The sequence below is a fragment of the Pediculus humanus genome, genomic scaffold (assembly GCF_000006295.1).
Source record: "Pediculus humanus corporis 1103172108179 genomic scaffold, whole genome shotgun sequence".
Lineage (NCBI taxonomy): Eukaryota > Metazoa > Arthropoda > Insecta > Psocodea > Pediculidae > Pediculus > Pediculus humanus.
Genome location: NW_002987749.1, coordinates 8,307 through 22,890, shown reverse-complemented (window position 1 = coordinate 22,890; position 14,584 = coordinate 8,307). Strand labels below are relative to the sequence as shown.

General features: G+C 26.4%; 1 protein-coding gene across 1 annotated transcript in view; it reads left to right on the top strand.

The window, feature by feature from the left end:
- Phum_PHUM411340 (sodium/potassium-transporting ATPase subunit beta-2, putative) overlaps nt 1-11,606 on the top strand; it is a gene marked incomplete at both ends in the record, with an annotated part of 16,597 nt that extends 4,991 nt beyond the window's left edge. The window contains 6 exons of the mRNA XM_002428893.1: nt 3,255-3,395; nt 3,461-3,580; nt 4,290-4,471; nt 6,405-6,515; nt 7,741-7,912; nt 11,503-11,606. Coding sequence (XP_002428938.1) covers nt 3,255-3,395; nt 3,461-3,580; nt 4,290-4,471; nt 6,405-6,515; nt 7,741-7,912; nt 11,503-11,606 — 830 coding nt within the window. The remainder of the gene's footprint in view (nt 1-3,254; nt 3,396-3,460; nt 3,581-4,289; nt 4,472-6,404; nt 6,516-7,740; nt 7,913-11,502) is intronic.
- Nucleotides 11,607-14,584: the final 2,978 nt, after the last annotated feature.

Genomic DNA, 14,584 nt, shown 5'->3' with positions numbered 1-14,584 from the left:
AATAGAAAGAATAAGATCACATATCTCCCTGGTATCCGAAATGAAGAAGAATAATAATTTAAAGAAGAGGACAATAAAGAAACTGGATCACCTTAAAAGGACATATAAATTAAAGACCAAAGAAGATACAGAACTTACCTTGGAAACCTTAAAACAAAAGGTATTGCTCTATTCTCAAAGAATAAGGAGATATAAGAAGAGAGAGCAGTTTTGGCGACAAAATAAATTGTTTGAATCGGACCCAAAGAAATTTTATAGAACAATTAGAGAGCAGAACATACAAAATGGATCCAGCACCTTAAATGTAGAAAAAATGGCAGACTTTTGGTCGAATATATGGGAAAAATCTCATCCACTAAATAAGAACTCTACATGGATGAATAAAGAAAAAGAAGCACATGCCTGGATTGCTTCTTCAACAATGTCGGATGTAAGAATGGCGGATTTAGAAACATGCCTAAAAAACACGGCCAATTGGAAAAGTCCCGGATTAGATAGGGTACAAAATTTTTGGATTAAGAATTTTACAAGTACCCATAAGTATTTACTGGTATCCATAAATAAATTAATAATGGGACGGCAAGAAATGCCAGAATGGATAACCACGGGAAAAACGTATTTGCTGCCAAAAAAATCAGGAGCTATGGAACCGAAAGATTTTCGGCCGATAACCTGTTTGCCCACAATGTATAAAATAATAACAGCTATTATTGCTGAAAAGATTTATGGGCATTTAAGAAAAAATAACATTTTTCCTCCTGAACAATATGGATGCAGGAAAGGGTCTTACGGCTGCAAGGAGGTTTTATTAATAAATAAATTGATCATGGCCAGTGCAAAACAAAAGAGGAAGAATTTAAGCATGGCATGGATTGACTATCAAAAGGCCTTTGATAGTGTGCCTCACGAATGGATTATTGAGGCACTGAAAATATATAAAGTAGACCCTAAAATTACAGCGTTCTGCGAGAAGAGTATGAAAAATTGGTGCACCCAGCTGGAAGTGCAAAAATACTCTTCTAGAAAAATATTTATAAAAAGAGGGATTTTTCAGGGAGATTCATTGTCGCCACTTTTATTTTGCATGTCTTTAATTCCTCTATCCAGACAGCTTAATATCAAGGATCAAGGATATGAGTTGATACCGGGAGGCAGGAAAATTACCCATATGCTATATATGGATGACTTAAAAATTTATGCCAAAAATGAAGAGGAGTTAAATAAAATGTTACGGACGGTTCAAACCTTTTCCTCTGACATCAACATGAAATTTGGTTTGGAAAAATGTGCCAGAATAAATATTGTCAGAGGAAAGTTAAAACAAAAGCAGAATATAGAAGACTCCGAAGAAGAACTTATTAAAGAATTGGACCCTGGATCATCATACAAATATCTGGGGATTGAAGAAAATTTTGGGATAGCCAACAAGGAAATTAAACCTCGATTGAAAAGAGAATATTTTAAAAGATTGAGGCTTATATTACAGTCGGAACTGAATGGAAGAAATAAGATAACCGCCGTCGGCACATTAGCAGTTCCTGTAATAGAATATAGTTTTGGCCTCGTAGACTGGACGAAAGAAGAAATCACGCACCTAGATAGAAGGACAAGAAAAATATTAACCATGAATGGTGCGTTACATCCAAAGGCTGATGTGGATAGATTGTACGTCAGCAGGAAAGATGGAGGAAGAGGATTAAGACAAATAGAAGCGGCACACCAGAATGCCATTATTGGAATGGGAAAATACATAGAATCCCATCAAGAGGACCCTATTTTAGCCCAAGTTATACATGCAGAAGAAAAAACTACAAAAAAAGGAGTTCTGAAAAAGGCAAAACAAATCGTCCTAGAAAATAAAGAAAATGAGATAATGGAAGAAGGGCAACTTGCAACTTATAATAGCAAAGCCCAATCTCAGAAGAAATTAATAGGCAAATGGGAACAGAAAAAATTACATGGGCAATACCTAAAAAGAATAAATGCCGAAGATATTAATAAGAAGAGCACGCACAATTGGCTACGGCGTGGAAAACTTAAAATTGAAACAGAAGCGTTTATTACAGCGGCTCAAGATCAGGCATTGCGGACCCATAACTATGAAAAAGTAATTCTCAAAGTCCGCCAAGATGACAAGTGCCGAATTTGCCAATCTCAATCGGAAACCATCGATCATTTAATTTCCGGTTGTCCGATACTGGCAAAACATGAATATTTAGAAAGGCACAATAAAATATGTCAATATCTCCATTGGAGTATATGCCGAGAATATGGAATGGATGGATTACCCAAGGAGTGGTACAACCACATTCCAAGCCCGGTTACGACAGTAGGTCCATGCACAGTTCTATATGATCAACAAATCCACACTGATAGAACTGTGCCAGCTAACAAACCGGATATCATACTCAGGCATAATGGGGAAAAATGGTGTAAGTTAATTGAGGTATCCGTGCCGGCAGAAAAAAACACCACAGCCAAAGAAGCAGACAAAAGGCTGAAATACAGAAATTTGGAAATTGAAATAACCAGGATGTGGGGAACAAAAACTGAAACGATTCCGGTCATCGTGGGAGCATTGGGAGCCATGCCACATTCAATAAAAGGAAATTTAAAGAAGATTATGAAGAACCTAAAAGAAGAAACCATCCAGGAAATCGCACTATGTGGGACGGCCCACATTCTTCGGAAAATATTATAAATAGCACCACCGATATTCGAGTATTTGTCCCTAAGGAATCGGGTAGAGACCTGGGATAAATGCTTAACAACCCCGACAAATAAGAGCCTTGTCGTGTTTAAGAGTGACCATAATAATAATGTTTTATTTATTTAATTTTATTGAATTATAGTTATTAATTAATAATTTTAGACGATTTAATATATAAAAAATTAATAAATTAAAAAATTTGCAAAAAAAAAAAAAAACGTAACCCATCGAAATCTGTTTGGTCGAAGAATTAAAAATTGAATTTAACCTCAAAAGGTTTTATTAACCTTTTTACGTAATAATAATAATAATAAGTTATACGTAAATATATTTATCATTTCCCACTCTTCGTCGTTTTCCTTTTCCGGTATTTTATAAAAAATCCTTTTTGTACAAAAAACGTTGATCTAAAAATCCGTTTTTTTTTTTCCTTGTCGATTAATTAATTAATTGTAAAAAAAAAAAAAAAAAAAATTAGACGTATTACGTAAATTTCCGATAAATCGATATTTATTTATTGATTTTTTTTCTTTTTTCCCCCTAGCGAAAATATCACTTTTCTATTTTGTTTTTTACATCGTACTCGCTGCAATGTTTACAATTATGTTGTGGGTGTTTTTTCAAACATTAAACACTCAAGAACCCAGATGGAAACTCGAACAATCACTCATAGGAACAAATCCAGGTACGATTTTTTTTATAGCATATATCAAACTTTTGAACTTTTTATAATGGAATTATTATTTCCAGGTATGGGTTTTAGACCTCACCCACCGGGAGAAAATGTTGAAAGTACTTTGATTTGGTACAACGGAAGCGACAGACAAAATTTTCAGTATTGGATAAATTCTCTGAATGAATTTTTAGAAGGTGAGAAAATTTATTTTTAACGTTATCACCTGATGACGTTTTTTTTTTTTTTTTTTAAATCCGTTAAAAGGTTTTTTTCGTTATCAAACGTGAACATTTTTTTTTTTGGGGGGGGGAGTAACTATACGATAGATGATTGCAATTCCAAAATTTCATAACGTCTGACCTTTTTGTTTAAAGCCCATATTAAACGGAAAAAAAAAAATTTCCACAATTTTCCATAAACGAAATTTTATTTTTAAATTTTAAAAAAATAAATAAATAATAATAATAATAATAATTTTATTATTATTACGCCATTTTTTAGGCTCTCTTTTTTTTCTTTTATATTTTTGATTTAAAAAAAAAAAAAATGCGCGTGTGTGACGTCGACAAACAAAAACTGTCATTTTCACATATCAAAAAAAATTATTCGGTTTAATAAAAACGATTTGATAACGATTTATTTTCGGTCAGGTAAAAAAAAAACAAACAAACAAACAAACGATCGAACAAACAAAAAAAAAAAAAAAGAGTTTTTCATTTTTCATTTCCTGAAATTCTAAATAATTTTTTTCGCATGTATATATATACATACATATTGATCTTATTGTTTTTCCCGCTTGAGGGGAAGGGGTGTGGGAAAAAGTCACGTGATAATTTTAAACGTATTCGAACGACAAAGATAAATAATTTGATTTATGATTTTGTTTTTTTTTTGTATTAACAGTTTACAGGCATCCAGGTTTAACACCGGGAAGAGGACAAAATATATACAATTGCGATTACGACAGGCCCCCAAACAGCAATCAGGTTTGCAACGTTGACGTTAAAAATTGGCATCCCTGCACGAAAGAAAATTCATTTAATTATCACAAATCCGGGCCCTGCATATTTTTAAAATTAAATAAAGTAAGTTTTTTTTTTTTGTGGAAAGTAAGTTTAAAAAAAAAAAACGAATCGTTTCTTAGATTTTCCTTTCTTTTTTTTGAGGAGGGGGGAAAGATTTAAATTTTAAAACCATTCAAACACGTTATCCATTTTTCCTTTTTTTTTTTTCGGGGAGTGGGGATAACAAAAACAAAAACAAAAATAAAATATCAAATTTTATTCTTTTTGATGTTTTTCATATCGTCATTGAATATCATTTACGTTAAAAAAAATTTTTTATTTATACGTCGAGCATTATTATTATTATTATTATTATTCAACACTCCAGAAAAATATCCAGGAAAAAGAAAATATTATTATTATTTTTTATTCTTCCTTGCATTTCATTTTTTTTTCTTTTTTTTCACGGGGATTTTTTATATACGAAGAATTTTAAACTTTTTTTTTCTCTCTCTCTTTTAAATTCTATTCCGGAAAGGGAAATATTTTTGCGCATGCGCGTTTTCTTTTTTTTTTCCTTTCGAATAAAAAAAAATGACGACCTACAGGTTTAAGATCCGCGAATGATAATAATAATAATAAAAGATTTCTACGTACCATTTATACATTAAATTTTTTTTTTTATTGTGCATGAATGCTTTTTTTTTTATAAAAGAAAAATTAGAATAAGTTGGAAAATTCAAAGGAAAATCATTTCCTTTTACTATAATATTATTTATATGACCGAATGATAACAATTTAACGAGGCCGAATAATTTTTTTATTTTTATTTTTTCATTTTCCTTTTCCGGTTTTCCGAACTGAATTTTCACAAAACAAATATTTACTCATTTTTTTTTAACTTAACGTTAATCAAAAAAATAAATAAATAAATAAATAAAAATCGAACGCAAAAAAAAAAAAACAAAAATAAAGCAGAAGAATAAACTGTGAAATAAATAAATAAATGGAAAGAAAGGAAAAAAAATGATAATGATAATAATAATAATAATAATAATGATAAAAGTTTTTGAAAAGCTTTTGATTGACGTGCTTTATAATAAAATGAAAAAAAAAAAAAATTTTTTTTTTCTTTTTTTTTTTCATTTTCCATTTTATATAATTTTCACTCAAGTGTAATTAAATAGTAATAATAATAATAATTTTAATAATAATAATAATAATTTACACTTAAATTTTTTTTTTTTAATATAATTCCCTCACTTACATAAAAAAAAGAAAAAGGAAAAAGGAAAGAAAAGAAAAGAAAAGAAAAACTTTTTTTTTGAATGACAATTTAAACTCAGTCATTTTTTTTTTTTTGAAAGCTTTTTGTTATTAAAAGTAATAAAGTTAATTGTTTTTTTTTTTAAATTTAAATTTAAATTTAAATTTTTAATTGTTTATATTTATCAATGCAAAAATGATCAATGACGTGTAAAACAAAAAAACCCCCGGATGATTTGAAAAACAAATTTTTTTTTTCCCCCGTAAAAGTTTTCTAATTTATTTTATTTTTTTTTCGACTTCATTAATTTATTTTAAATTTATTTTTAAATTTAAATTTAAATTTAAATCATTAAATTATTAAAACGCCGCGTAATGTTAAAAAAATAAATAAACAAACCAAAGTTTTTTTTAATTATTAATTGAGTCGTACTTTATTACAAACCCGAATAATTAAAATTCGATCGAATAATAGTAATAATAAAAAACTTAAACTTTAAAATCATTACTCGAAAAAAGGGGAGGGGAAGGAGAAGAGGGGGAAGGTAGGAGAAAGCAAGGGGATACTACACTTTTTAGTTTTTTAAATAAATAAATAAAAACCATTTCCGATACGAAAATAAATAAAATAAACTCTATGAATGTGGGGGGGAGGGAATAAAATTTTTTTTTGCCTTTTTTATACTCGATGACGTCACAACACGAATTATTATTATTATTTTTTTCAATTTTTTTTTCCATTTTACAGATTTACGGTTGGAAACCGGATTATTATAACGATACGGATAATTTACCAGAATCAATGCCGACAGATCTCAAAGAACATATCGCTTTACAAAAAGCTATGGATTCGAAATTGGTGAGATTAATAATAATAATAATAATAATAATAATGATAATAATTGATGATGACATTCGAATCGTACATGCATATATATATAGTAACCGTTAAGAGAAAGTTTTGAAACTTTTTGCGGTTTTATATATAAATAATTAATTTATTTTTCGAATCGATACGTCACAAACTTTTTTTTTTTTTTTTTTTCATTTTAAAATTTTTTAATATTTAAACAACAAAAAATATTTTTTTTAATTTTTAATTCTTTTGTTTATTTATTTATTATTTTCACGGTGACATTTGCAACATTCTTTCGGGTGTGAATGAATGAGAATGAATGAGAATGAATGATTTAAAATTAATATTTTTAAAAGTAAATTTTTTTCGTTTCTTCCTTTTATCATTTTCACGCACGCTTAAACCTCGTAATTTTTTTTAGATAGTTTTATTATTATTATTTTTTCTAAACCTTTTTCTAAAACATTCTTTTTTTGACTTTTGTAATAAATTTTTAAATCCCCCTTTTAAAAAAACAAACACAAACACAAACACACGCACACAAACCTTAAAAAAAAAATTTATTTTTAAAAGTTATGAAAAAAAAGGTTTTTACGCACACACGTGATAAAATTTATTAGTTTTCTTTTTAATGAAATCGATTATAAAAAAATATAATTTTAATTATACCTTTTCCTTATAATAATAATAATAATAATAAACTTTTTATTTATTTATTTATTTAAAATTTAAATAAAAAAAAAAAACAAAATTATAAAACTCGAATTATTCTCCCTCTCTCTCTCCCTTTCTCTTTCTTTCTCATTAAGTAAAAACCTTTTTTTTTTTAATCTTCTTTTCTCATTATTTTCATTAATTTTTTTTTATTTTTTTTTTTACAATTAGGTTTTTTAATTAAAATTGTTTATAGACTTTTCCTTTTTTCCTTTTTTTTATTATTATCATCAATATTATTAAGTTGACGAGAAAGGAAGAAAAAAAAAAAATTGACCCGGTTTACATAAAAAACTTTTTTAAATACCTTAAAGGTAATCTTTTTTATTATTATTATATAAAAAATAAAATAAACTAAATGGAAAAAAAGGAAAAAAAAAGGAGAAAAAAAGGAAAGAAATAAATAAAAATTTATACAGTAGAAAAAAAAACCGTAGTGGAAAAAAAAGAAAAAAAGATTTAAAATAAGCCATCCAAATAATTAAATATTTTGTTTTTTATTTTTATTTTTTAGCTAAACACAATTTGGGTTAGTTGTCAGGGAGAAAATCCTTTGGATAGAGAAAACATTGGGCCCGTTCATTACATTCCGAGAAACAGGGGATTCCCCGGTTATTTTTATCCATTTGAAAATAACGAAGGGTATTTGAGTCCGTTGTTAGCCATACATCTCGAAAGGCCGAAAAGTAAGTATTATATATATTTTTTTTTTTATCGTAAACATATAAATAAATATTTTATTCAATTAAAAAATTATTAAATAAATTACAATCGTTTATTGCTCTAATTATTATTATCATAAAAAGGATTATTACGATTCAAAACATTGTTTAGTCATTATTATTATTGTGTTTGTCTTTGTAAAATAAAATTGAGTCGAAGTGTTGTTGTGTGGTGTGTTTGTACAGATCGGATTAGAGTATTAGAAACGTATTTCTTAACTTTTGATTGAATAAAAAAGTGATAATCACGTGGTCACGTGTATTTTCAAGTTAAAAACAACAACAACAACAATCACGAACACGTTTGTATTTAAGATCATTAAAGGGGATGAAATTTTTTTTTAACGAGCTTAAGACAAAGGTTAAAAAGAAGGAAAGAAAGAAAGAAAAGGTCATTAACTCGTTAAACTTAAATAAATTTAATAAAAAAAAAAAAAAAAAATTGATGATAAACAATAAAATCTTTTTCAACGGGGGGGGCGGAGTGTCGAGCGGGGGGTAGGGAAAGAGAAAGTAAAACTGACGGAAACAATTTAAGAAAAAAAAGTTTGTTTTTTTTTTTTTCTAACGTGGGAAAACTAATAGAAACGTCTTCTTAATGACTTTTCCTTGTAGTTTTCCACGTTGCTTTTTCCTTCCGGAAAACGAATGGGGGGAATGGGGAAGAGGGATTAAAAAATAAAAAAAATTGTTTTTTTAAAGCCAAAAATGACTAAAAAATTTTTTTTAGGTTTATTTATCGTAATAGATAATTTAATTAAATTTCAATTTTTTTTTCGAAACGAATTTGCGTTAATTTAAAAAAAAATCGATCAATCAATCGAACTTTTAAACGTTAGCAAATATTTTGAGGGGAAGGGGGGAAAGGAAATTTTTTAAACTTATTTTTTATGTTTTGCGTTTGTTATTTCATGATAAATAATTAAGAAATTTTTTAATGAGTTTTTCTCGCCCTCGCGTTTTTCCTAAAGGTTAAAAGTTCAAAATTTAAAAGGTAACGTAAATATTTACGTTATTGTTTGTTTGTTTGTTCGTGTGATGAACGCGACATTTAAGAATATTAAAAAAAATTAATTAAAATAATTAGTTTGTTTTTTAATTTTATTATTTTACGCCTTTTTAAATTCATTTTTTTTTTTTTTTATCTCTTATCTTTTTGTGATAAGAGGTCTTCTTTTATAAAAATGTTAATTTACTTGTTTTATTTATTTGTCGCCTACGTAATTTTTAGGCTCTTTACAAAATGTCAACAAAGTAAAATAATTTTAAATTATAAAAAAGTGTAAAATATTTTTCTATAAAAAAAAAAAAAAAAATTTATAATAAAGATTTCACTTTAATTTAGGTAAAAGCTTCGTCTCATATTTTAACATCTTGATCTTTGGTTGTTGCTGTTGTTGTCGTTTGTTTGTTGGTTGTTTGTTTGTTTGTTTGTTGTTTGTTGTTTTAATTTTATTATAATTTTTGGAATCGCGATAAAGTTTTTAAAATTGTTTTTTTTTCCAACGATTTTTCTCTTTTTTTTTTTTTTTTTTGGTAAATTATTCAAAAGTAATTTCCGATATAAAATTTTTGATGGAAGATAAATAAGTGGGGGGAGAGGGGGAAAACCATTTTTTTCTAATTCCACGACGCGTTTTTTTTTTAATTTACTCTCGTTTAAAAGTCTTAAAACAAAATTTATAAAAAAAAAGGTTTAACCTCATCAATTTTTAATTTTTAAAAATTTTCCCTTTAATCCGAGTTGTTATATACCTTTCGAATCACAAATTAGAGCGGAAAAGTGGAGGAGGGGGGAAAGGGGAAAGGGAGGGGTAGTAAAAAGGAAAATAAGATTAATGACTTTTAAATTTAAAAAAAAAAAAAAAAGGAAAAATAATAACAAATCTTATGAGAAAAATGAGTAGAAATTGAAACCGAGTCAGAGAATAAAAACCAGACGGGGTAGGGGAGGAAAAAAAGAAGATTTAAGTTTTTTTTTTCCTCCATTTTTTTTTTCTTTCTTTCTTCCTTTCTGTAACTGAATATCCGTTTCATTCTTTATTTCTTTTTTTTTTTTTTTTTTTTCATTTTAATGTTAAAGGATTTACGATTTGAAAAACTGTATCTGTTCGTGAGACAAAAAAAAAAAAGGAAAAAAAGAAAAAAGGAAAAACCATTTTTTTAATGTTGAATTGATTTTTTATTTTCACTTTTTCCCTCCTCGTTCGTTGTTTATTTTTCATTTATTATTATTATTATTATTATTATTACTTTTTTTTTTTTTTTAAAACCTTAAACTCGGATTAAATCACTCAAACATGGCCAAAGCATTTCCTTTATTTCTCTCTTTCCATCTCTCTCTCTCTCTCTTTTTATTTTTATTATTTTTTTTACTTTGTCGTACATAAATATTCAAATTATTATTATTATTTTTTTTTTGTTTCGCCTCGATTCATAAAAAATAATGCAAAAATAAAATAAAAAAAAATTTTCACTCATCAGTTTTGTTCCGTGATGATAATAATAATAATAATAATAATAATAATAATAATAATAATGATAATAAAAATAAAGTAAATATTTAAATTCATTTAATTTTAAATGAATTCATCAAATTTACTTTTTTTTTTTATTTTCGAAGGGGACAGGCGGGTGGGATTTTATTTGTTTTTTTTTTTGGGGGGGAAGAGAGTAAGAGAATGAGAAAATTTAAAGCACAGAAATTTTTTTCAATTTAAGATTTGAAAGTTTTTTTTTTTTTGGAGGGGACATTTTTTTTTTTTTTTTTTTTTTTTTTTGCTAAAAGCTTTTAAAACGATAAAATTTTATGTTTTTTTTCGGTGTGTGTGTGTGTGCGTGTGCGTGTAAGTATAAAAATATATATATATATATATATATATATATATATATGCAGAGTGCCAGTTGGTATTCCTGCGCAATTTAAATTTTTTTTTTTTTTTTTTTTTTTGAATTAACAAATAAAAAAAAAAAAAAAAAGAAAAAAAGGTATCGGAAAATAATACGATTAATATATTTTTGTTATTATTATCATTATTATCTTTTTGAATAAGCGATCGAATAAAAAAAAAAAAGGAGGGGAATGAAGGTAGGAAGAGAGGGAGGGATTTAGCGATGGGAAGATGTGGGAAGAATAATAAAAAAAAAATTTAATTTAAAATCGCTCGCTCGGAAATCATTTTGCCAGGAGGTAAAACTTACGCGCGCTTTATCATGGCAGATATTATTGGGCAGAAAATTTACCGTTTGAAATGGAAAATTTTTTTTTTTTTTTTTTTAAGAAAAAACGGTGAACGTAAAAGAGAAAAATTTTTTTCCCCCCTTTTTTCTCTCCCCTTTTTTCCTCCCCCATTTTTCCCTCTTTTTTTTGGAATCGATGAAGATGAAGAAGATAAAAAAAAAAAAAAAAATTAAAACTTGTGCTCAATAAGTCGTTTTCTGATTACCCGATGTTTTAACTCTTTTTTTTTTTTTTAACTTTTTTTTTTCTTTTCTTTAGCTTAAACTTTTTCATTTTGAATTTTTATTAAAAAATTTTTATTTTTATTTTCCAGCTGGAATACTCATAAACATTGAATGTAAAGCTTGGGCGAAAAATATAATACATAATCAAAAGGAAAAACTTGGTTCCGTTCACATAGAATTACAAATAGACTAACACGCAATTATGATAATGATAATGATAATAATAATTAAATTTGTTTTATCCATTTAAATAGATTTTTTTTAGAATTATTAATAAATTACAAAAAAAATTTTTTTTTTTCTCCCAAACTCTTAAAGGAAAAGCAAACGATAATAATTTCCCGGAAAAAAAAAAGAGTAAAAAATCGAAACCTCAAACGTAACGTTAATAAATTTCTCCTCTTCCCTCCCTCCATCCCTCCCTTCCCTCTTCCTCCTTCCATCCCTCCCTCCCCTCTTCCTCCTCCCATCTCCATTTTTCCCCTCCCCCTTTTATTAATCCGGACATATTTATTTAAATTTAATATATTAATTTTTCTTTTTTTTTTTTTTTTTAATTAATAAAAATTCATTTGAAAAAAAAAAATTCTTATTAATACGACGTGTAAGCAGAAAAACAAATAATTCTTTTTCCGATTCGATTTATACATATACACACACGCATTTCATTTGTTTGTTTTATTTTTTTTTTTTAAAGAAAAATATTTTTTAATTAAAAAATTATCGATTAAAACGACGGTTAAAAATAATAATAATAATGATAAAATATTTAATCAAATAACGTGAAAATCGATCCTTGTTTTTTTTAATATTATTATTATTATCGTGTTCCTGACGATCCACTTAGACAGAAAAAAAAACAAAGTGTATTTTCTAAACTTATTTACAATAAGGTTGAGAATTGTTAAATATATATATATATATATATATATATATATATATATATATATATATATATTCAATTTCCCAATTTCTCCTTATTGACACTTTAATTTGTTTATATTTATATCAGTCATTCATTCTCTCGTTTCTTCTATCAATTTTCTTCATGAGAATGAAAAACATTCTTACACCAACCCTTTCGACCGTTATAAATCATTTAGAAAACAAATAGAATTGATAATTTCCATATTAAACTTCTCGTTTCTTATCAAATTATTGTCATGGGTATAAAATTGTGATAACCGACGGGGCCTAAAATAATTTTAAATCGGTTTTAACGAACAATTTCAATATCTAAAAGGGAAAATTTCTACTTTTTTTGCATCGAATACTATTATCAATACATAAAATTTTAATAATCAATTGATAAGAATTTCTCATTTTATGACGTCACAAATTTTTTCGAATCGATCACACGAGACATTACGAAAATAAGAAAAAAAAAAAAAAATTAATATTAAATTCCGTTTGTTTATTTTCCGATCGAATAATGCGAAATGAAATGCAATAAATAAACAAATAAATAATACATAAATAAAATTAATAATAATAATAATAATAATCAATAATTGATTTTTTCACGGCTAAAAATTGTATTATTTACAAAAAGTGAAAATAAAATAAAATAAAAAAATTTTTATTGTTTTTTTTTAAAAAAGGGATTTGGAAAAGCGGAAAATAAAATTTTATTTTTTTATTTTTTCTCTAACATTTTCATTTTTCCTTTTCTTTTCCTTTTCTACTTTTTTCTTTTTGTTATTAAGTCTTAAAGAAATTTACTTTTATGATATATTTTCCTCATGTTTAATTCAATTAAAACTACTAGTAAAAAAAAAATCAAACGTATTTATTGAATTTTAAAATCCATCGTGATAAAATTCCACAAAAAAAAAAAGGAAGCATTCGAATTTTTATTTCCTCCTTTCTCTTCCTGTTTTTCATGATTTTCCCCCGTATTATTATTATTATTATTATTATTATTATTATCCTTCACCTTTAAACTACGCTATCAGAACTTTCTAGTACACTGATTTTAAACTTGTATACTACAAAAAAAAAAAAAAAAAACGTTTTCGCAGATTAGTTATAGTATTATTTTCTTTTCATACGTGTATAAGATACACGTTAATCACATATGAATGCATGCGTATGCGTAGGGGGTAGGGGTAAGGGGGGAAAGAAAAATGCTCCTTTTTTCCTTTGAAAATTTTATACACCCGAAATGAAAAGGAAAAATATTTTAAATGAATGTAAAAAAAATTATATTTTAGACGAATAAGTGAGAGAAGATTTTAAACAATTGGGAAAACGGAAATAATTCCGACGGTGATAATGATGATGATGATGATTTTCACTTAAATAAACCTGTCAACCACATTTTATTTTTTGTTTTATCGCGGGGGATTTTAATCGAAAGAAAATAACGTTTCCTATTTCCCTGAGGACGTTACAAGGGAAAACGAGTATCATCGCACGTTTATAAAAGTTACGAGAATGGTTATAGTAAAAAAGTAAAAATAAATAAATAAATGTGATGAGGAGAAGGCAGGAGGGGGGAGGGGTAAACACGAAAATAATCACGAATAATAATACAATACGTAAACACGAATGTATAATACAATTTAAAATTTTAAAAACGTTCATTACAAAAATAAACAGTAAGTAGTAGTCACTTCAAAAAAAAAAAAAAATTTTCCCTCATTTTATTATTAATTTTCCGGATCATTTACTTCCGGTTTTATTTTATTTTCCTAAATAAAAATTTAAATGAAAAAAAAATAAAATAAAGAATAAATTAAAATTTTTTTGTTTTTTTTTGTTCATCATAATCCTTTCTTCCTCCCCTCCCCTCTCCCTCCCCGACACCTTTTACACACTTAAAATAAAAAATACATTTTTTTTTAATGTAATTCATAAAAGGTAAGTATTTTTAGAGTCAAAGGTCATAGGATTTAATTTCAAATCGTTGTTTAAATTTTAAAAAAAAATGTTTTAAAACGTGATTAAAGTTTTTTTTTTTTTCCTTCCCACTTTTTTTTAAGTGTTGAGAAAATACGTGAAAATTCGTACGACGACCTTTTTCAAAGGAAATAATTATAAAAAGAAAATTAAGGGAAAGTTTACACGCGTAAAACCAAATTTAAAATTTTCCTTTTTTTTCCTTTTTCCTTTTTTTTAGTTATGAAAACTACAAACTACTCTTCGATATTTTAAACAATTATATTTAAA